The sequence below is a fragment of the Poromitra crassiceps genome (assembly GCF_964638095.1).
Source record: "Poromitra crassiceps genome assembly, chromosome: 27".
Taxonomy (NCBI): Eukaryota; Metazoa; Chordata; class Actinopteri; order Beryciformes; family Melamphaidae; genus Poromitra; species Poromitra crassiceps.
Window position 1 is genome coordinate 3,187,378 of NC_139650.1, and position 16,652 is coordinate 3,204,029.

General features: G+C 42.8%; 3 protein-coding genes across 5 annotated transcripts in view; all 3 read left to right on the plus strand.

Annotated features, from left to right (window-relative positions):
• On the plus strand, positions 1 to 10,595 carry adipor1a (adiponectin receptor 1a). Of its 2 annotated transcripts, none has more exons than XM_083661797.1 (9): positions 1 to 89; positions 444 to 468; positions 833 to 1,045; positions 1,135 to 1,251; positions 2,847 to 3,018; positions 4,036 to 4,222; positions 4,454 to 4,641; positions 6,405 to 6,598; positions 8,235 to 10,595. In XM_083661797.1, the coding sequence occupies exons 3-9, from the start codon at positions 899 to 901 to the stop codon at positions 8,361 to 8,363; spliced, it is 1,134 nt and encodes a 377-aa protein (XP_083517923.1). In that variant the 5' UTR covers positions 1 to 89; positions 444 to 468; positions 833 to 898; the 3' UTR covers positions 8,364 to 10,595. The 2 variants fall into 2 exon arrangements, with proteins under 2 accessions (XP_083517923.1, XP_083517924.1); XM_083661798.1 differs by lacking the exon at positions 1 to 89 and adding an exon at positions 165 to 239.
• Positions 10,596 to 11,451: 856 nt separating this feature from the next.
• Positions 11,452 to 13,103, plus strand: rabif (RAB interacting factor). The gene is made up of 3 exons (XM_083661595.1): positions 11,452 to 11,539; positions 12,097 to 12,248; positions 12,525 to 13,103. The coding sequence occupies exons 2-3, from the start codon at positions 12,105 to 12,107 to the stop codon at positions 12,771 to 12,773; spliced, it is 393 nt and encodes a 130-aa protein (XP_083517721.1). The 5' UTR covers positions 11,452 to 11,539; positions 12,097 to 12,104; the 3' UTR covers positions 12,774 to 13,103.
• Positions 13,104 to 16,347: 3,244 nt separating this feature from the next.
• kdm5ba (lysine demethylase 5Ba) overlaps positions 16,348 to 16,652 on the plus strand; it is a 30,896-nt gene continuing 30,591 nt past the window's right edge. For both annotated transcript variants that reach the window (XM_083661817.1, XM_083661816.1), the window contains exon 1: positions 16,348 to 16,593. In XM_083661817.1, coding sequence (XP_083517943.1) covers positions 16,441 to 16,593 — 153 coding nt within the window. In that variant the 5' untranslated portion in view covers positions 16,348 to 16,440. The remainder of the gene's footprint in view (positions 16,594 to 16,652) is intronic.

Below are 16,652 nucleotides of genomic sequence, written 5' to 3' on the forward strand. Positions count from 1 at the left end.
CGCGGGTTTGACGGATGGGAGCTCAACTTCCGGGAAGGATTGTATTTCACGTATCTATAATTCATCTACCTATTGAGCTACCTTGTCAGGTAACTTGTGTCCATTTAATTAAATTAAAAACATGTATAGTTTGAGCTTGGTGCCGCTGTAAAGACTGTTGGACTTACAACTAGCAAGTTACTTTGCAAAACAGTTGCCTACCGCTACTCGATTCGTCAGCGACGGATACAGCGGCTAGTGTAGGTAACGCTAGCAAAGCTGTCATAAGCTAACTGCTATCGCAATGCTACCTACCGTTTTAATCAAACTACAAGATATGTGGTGTATGTAACCATATAGTCATATTGATTTCACGTGTCCTTGTTGCCCACGTCTTGTCCCTGTTAACATTTTGTAATTCATGTTTCTCCTCCCGCTGTGCTAATCAACATTCGCCCGACCAGCTTTGCGACCAGCTTTGCTAAAGTGGTAAGTTGGCCTTAGCTAAACGTTTGTTTGTGTTGTCAGGTTCGACTCGGTCGGTATCATATGTCTGTATCCCTGCTTGTTTAGAACATATTGTCCATATAACGCCAGTAGCCTAATGTTAACCAGTTATTGTAGCCAATGACACCGACCATTTTACCCGCTCTATTGTTCTTTAGTACGTTAGTGAGTGAATGCCTGATCAATTAAAGCACAACAACAGATCAAACGATGTGACGTTAGATCAAAGTGAGCCACCGCATCACCAGCCATTGTGTAGCAGAGGTTAACTATTTACACATAAATTAGCTGGTAAAACGGTTTCCGATGTATAAGTCGTACCCGCTGATCTTTGTTTCCCATGCAGAAATTACAGTATACCAAGCAACAGCAGCACACAGAGACAGTGAGTAGGTCATCAGGCAGTCTCCCTATGTCAGGCCGAAACGGCTCCGCCGCAAGTGATGCAGACTGCCGGATCTCTGAGGACTGCAATGTCCCAGATGTGGAGCTGATGGAGCTGGGACCACTGCTAGAGGAGGTGGGACGAAAGCAGATTCCCAAAGGCCTCCATCCAGAGGTAGGACTTGTTTCAATAAATAACCAGACAGGTGTTTCCGCTCAGACTAGTTTCAATAGTGTCAATAGTGTCTTGTTATCTGTTCAAAGGGAGCCTCAATGCTGGCTGGTGATGAGGATGATGATGATGATGATGTGGAAGGGGTCCTGACCTTACCACTTCAGGCTCACCATGCCATGGAGAAGATGGAGGAGTTTGTACACAAAGTAATGACTTCTACCATTTTGTTATCAATATTTAAGTATCCATTTATAACACTAATCCATATATATTTTAGCCATATACATTGTAAGCTGTATTCTTAAAGATTCTTGACTTAAACTTGGAGAATACATGTTTTGCAGCTTTTATAATTGAGTAAAATACAGGTCTGTCTTAATGTCCACACATATTACCAATGTTAACAAACATTTCAAATAGGGATGCACCGATTGCCATTTTCTTGGCCGATTCCGATTTCCGATTTTTGAATAGTCTGACTTGCCGATACCGATTTTTGCCGATTCCGATTTTTTTTTCTCTAAAAACAACAATTGACAGCTTACACAAACGTTTTTGTAACTTTGTTTGAAAATTAAGATTCATAGAACAATTCTTACATCTAATGGGGATCCAAATAATCTTATCTTATCATTTGCATGAAGTAGGACCATCTCACTCAAACACATCTCAAAATATATAAATATCGTCACACACAGAAATCCTTGCACACTTGTGAGTCCGATGCATTTTTATTATTATGTCCGTCGTTCTATTTGCAATACGAAACAAATAGTCTCTCCTGTATCTACGTTACAACATGACTGACAGGCTGAGGCACCAGCGCTGATGTGGAATGGAAAAGGCAGGTCGGGGAATGGTTATACTGGACACAATGCTCGCGTTCACCTCGCCAAGTCGGCTGTGCACTGTGGCCGGGTGCAGCAGCACTGCTTCCCGGGTAGAGAGAGCAGAGAGAGGGGGGCCAGTGAGGTGAAGCGAGCCGCTCAGACTGGACTCCAGCCGAGCGGGACTCGGCCGCATCTCTGTCTCCACGGCTTATTTTCGACTTGCATGTGTGACAAACTGCGAGATTTGTCTACTTCACTGACGGTGAAAAAAATCCACAACGAGGAAGGTATGCTGGCGTGTGTGGTGTGGTGGCTGGGTGCCTGTCTCGGTGCTTTGGGGTGCGCGCACGTCATGTGAAAATCGGCTCACAGAATCGGCTATTTAGAGTGACCGGCGCAGATCACCGATCGAGGCCGATCACGTGAAAATCGGCCATTTCCGGTCACGTGCCGATCGATCGGTGCATCCCTAATTTCAAAGCTTCAACATGCATATAGTGTAGCTGTCGCGTAATACTGTAGTCCTTGCTTGACTCAACACCCCAGTCTTTCAGTTGGAGAGGGAAACATGACATTACAATGAATCAAAGCCAGCAGAGGGGATTTCACACAGCTATTGTGAATTTGGACCTCTGGGAATAAACGCTGCTCTAGAAGCAGAGTAGGGGTTTATGGCACAATGTCAACTACTTCCAAGGTGTAGGGAGAAGGGAAAAAGGTCTAAAGAGGTTAAAAAAATATATCCAGCAACACTTGTAGTATAGAGCCGTGGTTCTCAGCCTGTGGTACGGGTACCACTGGCGGTACGCGGGGCTCCATCCCTCTCACACTTTCATATAGTGGCTATTTCTGAGGTGGTTCTTGGTGTAAAAAGGTTGAGAACCACTGGTATAGAGAACAACTTCATTCTTTGAGCAACATGCTTCAGCTTGTGGCCTGCATCCTCAATAAAAGCTACTCTTACATTTCAGGTTTGGGAGGGGCGCTGGAGGGTCATCCCTTTCCATGTCCTGCCAGACTGGCTGAAGGACAATGATTACCTCCTGCATGGACATCGACCCCCCATGCCCTCCTTCCGGGCTTGCTTCGGAAGCATCTTTAGAATTCATACTGAGACAGGAAACATCTGGACTCACCTTTTAGGTGAGAAAGAAATTATTCTCACACACACACACACACACACACACACTTTTAGCTGCAGATTCTCATTTTGTTCACATTTTATTCGGGCTGAATTATATTGACAAAAAAAATCGTCAGTGATTATTTGACAGAATAAGATTTAAACTGTGATTCATCTCACTACGGTAGTTTTTCCTGCCATACATTTTTTAGAACATACAATTCTTTAAAAAAAAAATTATTTTTGTTAAAAAAATCTCAGTGTGCAGGATTTACTCAAACTGAGTAAATCCGCAGCTGGCCGTCCTATCGGCCCAGCTCGGCGGAGGGGGGGCGTGCAGCTCCTCGAAAATGTGGCTCCGCGGTGTCAACGCGGACGCGACTTGACCAGCACGAGAGCTGCGATTGGCCGTTGCCTTGCACATATCCGCTGACGTAGTTGTGGTGAGGAATGAGGAAATGCCATTTCCTCATTTTAACAGTGCTTGTCCCTCATCTAGCAAAGCCTGCTGCAGGCTCACCGGAATGAGTTTTGAAATGGAGGGACAATAAAATGTCCCCCCACCAACATGATTGCAAGTTCTTGGTAAACGACACGATAATGTCATATGTAATGGACATACAGTAAGTGTACCCACAAGCCACCTAGTGTTTTGGACGTGTACCGCAGCCAATGCGCCGAGTTACGTTAGAGTATTACATAGTCACGCTGTCGCGCTAGTCGGCGGCAAGGCTCCAAGTCGAGGCTGCGCAGAACCCCGTCAGCGCCTTTAGTTTCAGTATGATTAAATGTAGCACCGAAACACCTTTTTAGTTATCCATTTTTGGCACCATCTCACCAATTGCAATTCATTTGCAGTTGTTCATACTGCAATTATGATCCCCCCCCACCCACAATGAATTGTTTTTGTTCAGCTCTACATTCCACCAGGTCAGTGTAAGGTTCTGAAAACTCCATGTGGTGAACAACCCGCCTGGTTCATGTGCGAGTCGCGCTGAAAGCAGAAGGTGGTGAAAGTGTTGTGTCTTCCTCCCCAGGGCTGATCTTATTCCTGTGTCTGGGCACCTTGACCCTGCTGCGGCCCAACGTGTACTTCATGGCCCCGCTGCAAGAGAAGGTGGTGTTTGGAATGTTCTTCCTGGGAGCCGTCCTCTGCCTCAGCTTCTCCTGGCTTTTTCACACCGTCTACTGCCACTCTGAGAAAGTGTCTCGCACCTTCTCCAAGTAAGACCGCATATCTTAAAACCAGTTGGTGCAGTAACTGGTCTGGTCTGGCGGGGCGGGTGTGTCAGCTTCCCTGTGAAAGTGTCATTATAAAAGAGATGTCAAAATAAGAGACTTTTTACAATGTTGTTGTAAATGTGCATTTGTTTTGAAAACCTGAAGTTCAATTCTGTGCATCCAAGCAGATCCCCACAACCAAAGCACCGGTCTCTTGTCACTTCTTGTCCTCAGGCTCGACTACTCGGGCATTGCTCTGCTGATCATGGGCTCCTTTGTGCCCTGGCTGTACTACTCCTTCTACTGCTCCCCTCAGCCTCGACTCATCTACCTCACCATTGTATGTGTGCTGGGGATCGCCGCCATTATAGTGGCCCAGTGGGACCGCTTCTCCACGCCTCGTCACAGGCCTACAAGAGCAGGTGCTCCGCAATTAATCACACTTGCGGGGGGAAAAAATCAAAAATAATATATTGCGATATGAGAAAATATAGGAATTTTCACCAAATGACTTGAATAGCTCTATCGAGCCTCCCCTCTAAGAAGGTGCATAACGTGCATTATGTTTGCTGCTGTACCTAAATAAAGTGTCAGTTCTTACACTTGCAGTTGGTGCAGACTTAGTAAAAAGCTAAACCATCTACAACAGTGATACTCAACTTGCGGCCCGCGGGCCACGTGTGGCCCGCGGGCGCCCCTTGTGTGGCCCGCGATGGAATTGCAAAAAAAAACAAAAACAGTGCACCTGAACGCAACATGCAAGATACCCGCAGAATAAGTGTCCAAATGTTCATGTCATTCTGGCCAATACTCCACTTCTGTTATAGCATTTCAGTCTGGAATATGGAATATCTTTCAATAATCTATGATTTAGCTGCTAAATTGTCAAATACCGCCGTCTGCTTGCTACCCAGGCACTTATGTACGTATGTACTTAACCTAACTAACTTAACCTAACTAACTATCCGGTGTGCACAACATTGTCAGACTAAACTCCGGCTAACACCCCAAAAACCTACAATCCACTACAGAAAAATGTATATTGTTTGTTTATTAACTGGCCCCTGGCCTTCTATCATTTCACGAAAGTGGCCCCCGGGCAAAGCAAGTTGATTATCCCTGATCTACAAGCTAAAGAATAGAATAGAATAGCACTTTAATTGCCACACGACCATGGCCGGTGGTATTTGTTTTCGGTTAGGGTTAGCTGAGCTAAACTAGACTAGCACCACACCAGAGGCTTCCTCCCAACTACAATTCGGAGCCGTAAAACCTGGAAAGGTAACACGCTCTCTTAACAAACCCTTAAATCGGAGTAAGTTATGTTCTATCAGACAGGCTTCTCTTGTACATTATTGATGGAAAATGAGAACCATGCGAGTTTTCCATTTGTATCAAGCGGTAAAAAGTTGTAGCATAACGTGTTTGAGTTAATTTGCCTTACTTGACATTAGGGATGTTCATCAATAATCGATAATTGATCGTTGAGGAATGAATTCGATCACGTGGAATTTTTATCGATGATTATTATTATTATTATTTTATTTTTTTGCGGACTAGGTTTGGGTGGAATTCGTTCCTCCTCGCCCCACTCCATTGCACAGCCGACTAACGTGAGGTGGAGCTTCATATAGTCTCTAGTTTTCTGGCTGGTCACGGGCCTTTGTGCCAACAAAACCGTTTTAAACATGGGGAATTCACACTGGCATGCGCCGGGGACACAAACAAACGCACCCAGCGGTCTGCGGACCTCAGTGAGGCTCAGGCCTGTTGATTTGACTCTTGTTCTGTCAGCTAGGCTGGGAGACGCCGATTGCCTTACAGCATGTAACCTGACATGTAACATGTTTGTTTACCTGGCCACAGCGCTAGTGTCTGATATTCTTACTACCCGGCGGCATCGCCATTATAGCTGGCCGAGAACGCGCAACGTTATTACCAGACCAAAAAATATATATATATATATATATATATATATATTATTATTATTATTATTATTATTGCGCTATCGATAATCGATAATTGATCGTTAATTTTCCCGAATTTCGATTATGGAAATTGTTCAAAATGAACATCCCTACTTGACATTGCACCTCCTGCAATGTGGCGATGACGATGCTGAAACGATATATTGTGCAGCCCTACTTTGTTTGCATGTCTAAAATGAAGTCCATGTTTCCTGTAGGTGTGTTTATGGGTCTGGGACTAAGCGGCATTGTTCCCACAATGCACTTCACCATTGAAGAGGGCTTTGTCAAGGCCACCACAGTTGGCCAGATGGGTTGGTTCTACCTGATGGGCTCCATGTATATCGCTGGTGCTGGGCTGTATGCTGCCAGGATCCCCGAGCGCTTCTTCCCTGGCAAGTGCGACATCTGGGTGAGTATTAAATGCGTCACTCACTTTGAGATGTTTGTGTGTTTAATTGGACAGACATCTTACCTTTTTGCAGATTTCACTTATGGTGCTTATCCACCAACGCCCCGCCCCGCTTCCCCAAAATCGCACGCTTGTGGGAGGGCTCGATGTTTGTTCCTTGCTGCACCTGACTGGGTGAACAACATTGTGGGCTGTCCTCCACGGTCCTCTTCCTATATGAAAACCACTCTGCCTATTGTGCTTCTGATTGCATTTGATGCCTACAAGAGGCCATGCTGTGTCTCCCTGTGCCTTTGTTTTGGGTTTATAACCGTTCATTTAAAAGATCAGATAGGAGTTTGTGAGGCGCGGGGCGCAGACCTCAGTTGCACAAAGTATAGAGCTCTATACTTTTTATGCAAGGAGCGGTGCCCGCTCCCGGAACTCCCCGCCTGCCCCACAATGCATTGCGCGGCTGTCTCCAATACACAATGAATGGGAGGTGTGAAAACCCCAGCGTTGGACACGTACTGTTACTGTAAGGTAGGACTGACTTAACGATTATTTTCATAATCGATTAATCTGTCGATTTATTTTCTCGATTAATCAATTAGTTTGGTCTACTATAAAATGCCAGAAAATGGTGAAAAAGTCAATTTGTGTTTCCCAAAGCCCAAGATGATGTCCTCAACCCAGAGATATTCAGTTTACTGTCATAGAAGAGTAAATAAACCAGAAAATATTCACATTAAGAAGCTGGAATCACATAATTTTGACCTTTTTCCTAAAGAAATTACTCAAAACGATTAATCGATTATCAAAGTAGTTGTCGATTAATTTTCTGTCTTATCGACTAATCGATTAATCGTTGCAGCTCTACTGTAAGGGCTTATGTTTTGTTTTTTGTTTTTCAAGTTAAGAAAATTGGCCAAGAGAGTTGCTACAAACATAATCTGATCACGACTGATTTTTTTGCCATGAAAATATAAAAAGGCATTTGCCACAGTCCAGCTCAAATACGGTATGAATATTCCACAGTTGCCTGGGTAGCTCAAAACAGTCATTTGAGGCTAAAACTAACCTCGTTGGCTAGATAACCAACGTATGCCCAGTTCAAACTAGATGCTCCGAGCCCTCGGTGAGCCATCTGTGAGGGTTTTGGGAGTTCACCGACAAACCCCCGTCGGATCAGAGGCAAATCGGCGCTCGATTGCTATGCCTGAACTGTTCACAGACGCGAGTGGGGAGCTCCCCGAGAGCTGAGACAGATACTGTATCTAGCTGTGTTGGTTGAGTCGGGAGAGCCATCAACGTGTTTCAGCCATGGGAGTGAGGGCTATGGGGCACCACTCATAGAGGCTGGTGACCTTCTGCTGTTTGGGAATGGGGTTGGTAGTTGTGAATTTGAAATGGGTGGGACAGTACAGAGGGAGAGGGACTGATTGAAAATGTCTGTGAATTCCCCTGCCAGCTGGTGGGCACAGCAGACCTTGAGGACGCGTCCGGGGATGCCGCCTTGCGTGGGTTGATCTGCGCGAACGACCGTTACATTGGTTACTGTTAACATTCTCAGCTCTTTACTTTGCTTGAAGAAACACATAGCAAATAGTAGTGAATGTTAGTGAAAACAAATATGTCTCTTTCTTTGTCTTCCCAGTTCCATTCTCATCAGATTTTCCATGTGCTGGTGGTGGCAGCTGCCTTCGTCCATTTCTACGGGGTTTCCAACCTGCAGGAGTTCCGCTACGGCCTGGAGGGAGGCTGCACAGACGACACTCTGCTCTGAGAGGCCAGACTGTGACTTCCCCATCCTTTTCTTTATAGACCCCCCCCCCCCATACACACACACAGCAGGGTCCCCACACCTTCTTAAAAATCTAATTCAAGGATGTTTCGAGGACTTTTCAGGTCTAGTTCCCTCAAATTCAAGCACCCAACATGGCATAGTTTGAGACATGAATCAGGGTTCATTACTGTTACAACACTGAGAATGTTTATAATGAGAAATAGCGGGCTTTACAGAAGCTCACAGACAATTAGAGCGAGAGAGAGGCTTGAATGTGTGAACACCTCAACTGTGCTGTGTTAAAAGTAAAGAAGAATCTAAAGTTCTTCAATTTCTACTCTTGCTCAAAATATATAAATGCAAGCACTTTCGATGACCCATGTCTATTTTCCAAAATGTTCAAGGCCCCTTCAAATTCACACAAAGTTTCAAGGACCCCTGGCAACTCACACACACACACACACACACACACACACACACACACACACACACACACACACACACACACACACACACACACACACACACACACACACACACACGTATTGTAATATGTTCTCTGTACCTCTGATTTGCTCACATCTTATTTGGGATTTTGGTGGTCTTTCTGCTTTGTCTCCTTTTTGCTCCAGTTAAGTAGCATTAAATAGCAAATGAACTATGGAGGGGAATCTCAAAGGGACAGTACTGTTTCCCCTCCATCATTATGGAGTTTGAAATTTCCATTTTTGCTTAAGAACAACATAGGGGGTTTCACCAAGAAGAAATGCTCCTATAATTGATGGTCACTTCTTAGAAGCTTACTATACTTGTACCCAAATTCTCTATAGGCTGTTATTATTGCACATGGGTACAAAGAGTATGATTTGTGCTGGAACAGTGCGCACATACTGTAAATCATTCCTTTTTTTTCTCTCTCTCCTCATAATTTCCTTGTGGGATAGAGGATGGATATGCTGTCCAGGCTGTAGACAATTGCAAGGACCATTTAGGCCAAAAGGATCAGCATCACACACACTTGTTTGAGGAGGATGGACGCGTACACATGTATTGTACAGACGTACCAGATTTGATTCAACCCTGCTGACACCGATTGTGCAACTCTCCGTTCAAACCCGGACGAGCCCCACCCACGCCACCCAATATGAGCTAGACTGATGTGAGCTGGCCTGCACTGCAACCCAAAAATCCCATTTTGAGATTTGTTGGAACACCTAGTTTTGTCTTTGCTCAAAAGAGAGACAGTTAAAAAACAATTGTGAGGAAAATATTGTTCACACCCCATAAATACAATTTAAATGTCGAGTAACATGAGGTGTTAAACATGTTTGTCTGTGTGGCATTTTAACCTGAATGAATCAAGGGGTTGAATACTTTTACAAACTGTATTTGTCAGTTATTCAAATTTTATACTGAAATTTCTAGAATTTCATTCCATGTTGATATAATGGAGTATTTAATTGAGAAAAGCCCAAATCAATTAAGTTGCTTTACGGCACAATGAACTGGAAAAAGTTCATAGTAACCGTGCAAAAATACATCAGCTCAATTAAAGTTTGAACAAGATAGGATGAGCCTAACGTTTGACACTAAGGTGCATAAACTGTTGAAGTGATTTGCCATCATTTTTCAATCAGACACGATCATTGATTCATTGCTGGAATAAAAGTTCCTACGCACAATGTACAAATCTGGATAGGTCAACTTGTGTTTTTTGTTTTTTGTTTTTCAGCTAAATATACTTTTTTCATGCTAGATTTCAGATGCAATTAGAGGTGTAAATATCAAATGCACATTTGATATCTATTATAAAAATAAAAAAAACTTTAAATCACTGTATGGGATTCACCATGTGGTATGTATGATATAATCTTTTAGTATTCCTGTGCCTTAGGCCAATGGAAATGTTTTTAAAATGGCCTATCATAACAGTCAAGGGAGCTTCAAGGATTTCCAGATGTTTACTTTTCTTGTTTTCCTTGCCATATACAATCAAATCATTATTGAACTTAGAACTCCATTGATAGGTTGTATCAACTGCTGTTTAAGACTCCCTTTTTTAGGTCAACTTATTCAAGCTTTATTACAAAGACTAAAACGGTGTGTATTCTTGATTTTGTGTAATGTCCTGTGTAGAACGTGATACATCATACATTTCACTGAAATGTAAACCCATATTTATTAATGGTAAACTTGGAAAATTATTGTAATAAATTTCTTTTTTTCCACATGTACAAACATGACTTCCAATTGCCTTTGCGTCCCAAATGCATAGTTTAGCAAATTCAAGACCATGACATTTGCACAATTTGTCACTTGTCTCTGTCGTCAGTAGTATGAAACCCTGCCATATATATATATATTATACAACATAATTTGCATTACATTGGTTGTCTATTTTCCAGCATATCACAGTACCACCCTATGGTACCAACCTCATAACCCCCTTAGTGGCGTATGTCGCCATCTACTGGATGAAAGGTTGAATGGTCAGGCCTGCACAGATAAGCGCATTGAACAGATTGAACACCACAAGCCATACGTAGGGACACTCTGGAGTTACTTCCGGTCTGTTGCTGCGCAACGAACGGTAGCGTGGGGGGCTAGCGCTCATTGTTTTGAATGGGGAGTTTCCCCCGCTTCCGGGTCCCCGTGCTGCCCGTGACGGTTGGATTGGATTGATAGGAGAGAAAGCAAACATCTCTCAAAAACTCAGGCGACTAAACATAAAACGATCCAGATGGACAAATAGCACCAATGGGAATAGGGATGAAAAATATATATATTTGATCTTAGGGGTGAGCTGTTCTGTTCCTTTTTTAAGATGAAACACAGCTTTTACATTTCCCCTGCAACGCTCTCCCTCAGACACCTGCACCTGTCTTTAATGCTATGCTAATATTGACTGTAGCCACATCCAATTCACATAAAGAAACAGAGGACGCAACTGTATTTTGTAGATATAATATCGTGATATCCTGCTTCTAAGACGCTGGTGCGAGGGGAGGGAAAAGGGGGCTCTGTCTTGCCTAGGACCTTTTTGTATTCGGAACCTATTCGTAGTTTTGTTTCTGAACGAGACCATTTACTGGCTGCTAAACCTGGCAAGCTAGCAGGGCGTATGTTTTCTATGGGATTCTAGTCTTATTCAGCTTCTTTTACACTTCAAGATTGAGGTACATTATATTCATTTTAATTCATGTGTGCTGAGCTACCTTTAAACGTCTTTTGTTGTTTGTATATTGGATGTTTTGTTCGTCTTTCTAGCCAGTTGACGAGTATTATAACGAGGGGCAAGACTACAACTTGATGGCAATGTTGCAGTAACGCTATTGTTAGCTATTAAAGTTCCCTATTCATTTAAATTGCTGTACATCTTAAAGCCTGGGGTTGGTGTACGGGTTTGCGTTGTCATAATAAAGAGTATGCATGATGATGGAGATGACAAACATTAATTTAGTTTGGCCCTGACCGACCGACGTGTAACGTTAGCCGCACTTCCGCACTACAAATGCACCCAAGGCTTGTCGACTCTACTCCCCGTATCGTGGCCGTATTTTTTTCGAGAAGACAGCAGGCCACCCGGCTAATTTAGCCTCAGCTAGTAGTTTGGCGTTATAACAGCTATAGTTGTGACACCTAATTTATGTCTTATGTGGTTCAGTGCAGTGCAGTTCGGTTAGTCGCTGGTGTGATTGTACAGTATCGTAACGCTAGTTAATTTGTTGTCCAGGTTTCGAGATGGACAACGATCTCCAGTCCAAAGAAAGCATTGACCGGTCCAACCTGGTGTCAGAGGATGGGAAGAACGTGAAATCCGTCCTGTGCCAACGCTGCGGATCCAAGGTGCTTTGCCCAGGGATGGCGCTATTTGCAGAAAAAGAGGTATGATGCATAGCATGTCCGCCTTCTTTAGGATCATATTAAAGGTAGGCTGGCGGACAGACAGTTGCATGAACGTCACAGGTTCGACCCCCGCAACAGTTGTCTATAGGCCTCTTAATCCTAATTGCACTGTAATGTGACAATGTGTAATGTGTGTAATATGACCATCAGCCCTGTGAAGCCTAAGTACACAAAACCCCAATGCATTGTAGTATTGCTGATTTGAGTTCAACAGGAATATGCCAAGATATCTTAGCGTTTGTTTTTCCTCAACAGCTGTTCCTGCCGTCGATGCGGAAAAAGACAAGCCTAAGCACATCAGAGGGCTCTGTGGATGGAGACACTCTGACTACCCACTGGTTAGTGGACGACATGTACACCTTTGAGAATGTGGGCTTCACCAATGATGTGGGGAGAATCAAGTATCTCATCTGTGCAGATTGTGAGATTGGACCCATTGGTTGGCACTGTTTGGATGACAAAAAAAGTTTCTATGTTGCTGTGGAAAGGGTGGATCATGCATAGTGTAAATGCATAATTAAACCCAATGGAACTTCACAACATTGTGTAGGCAGGCTATGCATCTTTTCATGGATTTGATATATCCTAGAGCAGAGTTGACCTTCCAGTGCCCCCCACGCGTGTGCACGCACACACACACACACACACACACACACACACACACACACACACACACACACACACACACACACACACACACACACACACACACACTGATCTGGGTGTGTTATATGTGTGTACAATTATTTGCCCATGACTGTGGTTCTACCCTTTTCCTTAACAACAGTATGATCGTTTTGTTCTAATAAAAATGTTTTCTTTTTTGAAAAATTATTTTTAATGCCAATGTGCAAGTGTTTCCTAGCTCATGTGTTTTATTATTTAATCTCAATGTGTTTTAGGCATATCATATTATTGTTTTTTTACATTCTATTAAAAAAGAAAAGAAAAAAAGCATTGTTTAAGTCAGAATAACAAGATGAAGATGTTAGTATTTTAGGATATGGCGTGTGGAATACATGTAGATGAGCTAGTGCTTAATCAGTTATGCTTCTTGACACCATTTGCTATGTGTAGATTACAACCTGCTAATTTATTTGTCTATACAAGAGTAGAGGTATATGTAGCTCTTAGTTTGTTACCTGAAACTTTGTCAACAAATCCACAATTTTCACAGCCTGCAACTTTGTAGTTGTATTGACATGGTCCTGCACTGCCAGGGCCGTGCATCTAGCAGGGTCAAATACCCAGCAGCCAGTCAAGTGCATACCCCACCAGATATATAGGCCAAAATTACAAAAACATGCTCGGTGTTTAACTTGAAGATGGCCAAGAGAGTCTGCTTAATTGTACGAGAAGGCACATTTACAATTAAATTATACATTTTCGAACCCAGGTCTTCTGGGCCCTTGGTGGCAGAGGGTCCCAGATGTCCTGCATGTCTAGTTGGTCATCCAACCATGGTGCTATAGTAGTATTAGTGGACCCAACTACATTTGCAAAATGTGTACTTCTACTACTTTGATCAATACTGGTTTGTCATTTACTTGCCATGTGCAATTTATTTTCAGGTCAACCTTATGAACACAAGCCATCAACTTCAAGGAAATAGAATCCAATATCAATGCATAGTTGGTCCAAATAAGCTTTCATCATTGTTGTTTTTTGTATCGCTGGACATGTATAGTTCAATTCAATTTCAACACAGTTCAGAGGGCACAACAAAATAGAGATATTAAAGAACATAAACAGTACAAGACATTCCACAATGATAATTTTACATAAAGGTTAAAACGGCAGTGTTTCCACAGTATGGATGAAAACCTGACGGAGCTCAAAACAGGGTTGGTTAAAGCTAAGATAATACAAAGAGTGGCGCATGGTAATCCATTTGTACCTCTGTAATCAAGAATGGTGTAGATGTTTTTCATAGCAAGACAACGGCACGCACATATTGGTTGGTGTAGCAGATCAGCAGAGGCATAGCCTACAGCAGACCAAGGTTGCCATCATGTTTATCATGTCACATTTATTCAGAGAACGTGGTTAATTTCCCTCGTTTTAGGGTTTGACTCATTTGACTGGTGTCTGGCATAGTTTTAATCATGTCAGGCTGTTAGTCCCCTTTAATAAATGAATGCCTTTCCTTGCTTTCAAAGTTTCAACTTGTATGAGCACACAACAGAGTGTGTATCCTGTCTGTGACCAACAGGTTATAGGCTCGTTTATACATACTGTATATAAACATACATGTATATTTTTTTAATTTCTTGTACATGTTCCCATGTTTATATATAAATATTAGGGCTGTCCCTGAATACCATTTTTGGGCTTCAGTGACAAGTATTCGAATAGATTTGAAGCTTCGGTGGGGGACATAGTAACAATGCGAAGCGAGGAGAAAATTAGGAATTCAAGGATTTTCCTTTTCATTGAAATGAATAATGTATTTAAAAAAGTGCAATAAGCACATCAAATAAATTACAGCCATAGCCCATAAAAATGTATTTGCTCATATTACAGTAGGCCCTGGTACTGTCGCAGTTTCAGTGCTGGTAAGTTAACTTAACAGGTAACTTAATTTAAGTAAGCAGGCAATTTATAACTATGAAACACCATAAAACCAGAGGGACTTAGCGATAGGTGAATTGTCACGACCAGGGATTAACCCGTGTTGACTGACTTGGTGCAGCAGGGAGAAAATATGTATGTATCATGTATGTATGTATGTAGCAATCACATAACAGTGATTTAAAGACTGTCATTTCTGACAGAGGGCGCTGTTTCCCCTTGGGAAGTGGTGTGTATGTGTGTGTGTGCGCGCGCGCATGCGTGTGTCGTCCCCTAAATATATATATTTTTAGCATAACAAAACTATGAAAGCTGTAGCTCCAATTTGGCTGAGGACAGGTCATTTCAGGATTTGTAATTTTCAAGTGTTTTAATAAACAAATAACTAAATTAGATAACTTAATGAATGGCATATTCTTCAACAGAACAACTCAGAAATCAACCATAGTCCGTTTTTGACATTTTGATTATACACGTTTTATTCACTGTAACACAGATAATGTACCTTTCATGGTATATATATATATTTTTTTAATCTGGTAGAATGTGTCCATGCCATACGTCCATGCACATAACACAGCAACTAAATGCACGAGTAATGACGGAGGTAAACTGTTTATAATAATATTAAACCCTTTAAAACGACATACTGTCAATGCATGGCTGTATGTTTGCCCAATCAACGAGCTCATCTGGGACATTTAAAAAGCAAGTCCCGGTCAGCGCGCAGAGATTTAGCGGGTGAGTTCGATTACAAAACCAGACGTGCTGCCTTCTACCTCGGCACGCCCGGGCGGGGCAAGGAAGAGCCAATCAGACATGTCCCCTTGTGTAAACGGATTAAATTCAGTACGCCCTCGTGCCGGTCGGGCGCACGAATCGAACTCACCCAGTACGGGAGCTCGCATCTCTGAGGAAACCAGGCAGGGAACTATGATAATGGTGGATGCTAGAATGGACCGGCCGGACGGACATGAGGCGTGCCGATTGGTTGGGTTTAGGCATGTGGAGTGAGGATTGGTAGGTGTTAGAGTTAGAGGAGGGGTTATCCTCCGACAGATTCATTCTAGCATCAACCCTCTATAATCCTTTTACTGGACCTTTACTACAGTGTTTTGCTCGCAGCGTGTTAACTGTGTGTGCGTCCCCGTCCCTAAACTAATTCATAAGAGTACCAGAGGAATTGATAGAGATTACGTTCAATGTAGCCTATTTTTATTCGAACACACACACGGTCCTACGGGCATAGAACGCCTCCTGACGTTTTCATAACCAGATATAAACACTTATAGTTGTTTGAACTGTATTGCGTCATAAAAATGCCCAAAGACGGATTGTACATATAACTACTACGAATAGTGATCAAATGTATTTATTCGCGTTATAATATCCTAATTTGTGGGTATCTACTTTTTTGAGCGGAGGTACACGCTCTCTGTCGCCCCCCCCTCCTCCCGTCTCCAACTAGATAATTCGTTATCGAGTTCAATGAGTGGAGAGTAGCCAAGATCTGAAGCGAGAAATTGAAAGCGACTCGTCAAATTCATCGCGAGGAACTTTAAATTGTTTTTTTTTCGAGAGTCATAACGAAGATGCAACGATGACACAGCCACAGCTGAATGAGTTCATTCCTCCTCCGGAGTGCCCTGTTTTTGAGCCTAGTTGGGAAGAATTCGCCGACCCTTTTGCGTATATCAACAAAATACGACCCATCGCAGAGAAAACTGGCATCTGCAAGGTCCGACCGCCACCAGTGAGTATTGCTTCATTTCGGCCACTATTCACTCTTTTGCATCGTGTAGTTTCTTTATA

Excerpts from the sequence above, each read along its gene's own strand:
- adipor1a (XM_083661797.1), top strand. The coding sequence starts at position 899 with ATGTCAGGCCGAAACGGCTCCGCCGCAAGTGATGCAGACTGCCGGATC. Across the intron at positions 1,252-2,846 it reads TGGAGGAGTTTGTACACAAA|GTTTGGGAGGGGCGCTGGAG; the intron begins GTAATGACTTCT and ends CTTACATTTCAG. Across the intron at positions 3,019-4,035 it reads CATCTGGACTCACCTTTTAG|GGCTGATCTTATTCCTGTGT; the intron begins GTGAGAAAGAAA and ends CTTCCTCCCCAG.
- rabif (XM_083661595.1), top strand. The coding sequence starts at position 12,105 with ATGGACAACGATCTCCAGTCCAAAGAAAGCATTGACCGGTCCAACCTG. Across the intron at positions 12,249-12,524 it reads CGCTATTTGCAGAAAAAGAG|CTGTTCCTGCCGTCGATGCG; the intron begins GTATGATGCATA and ends TTTCCTCAACAG.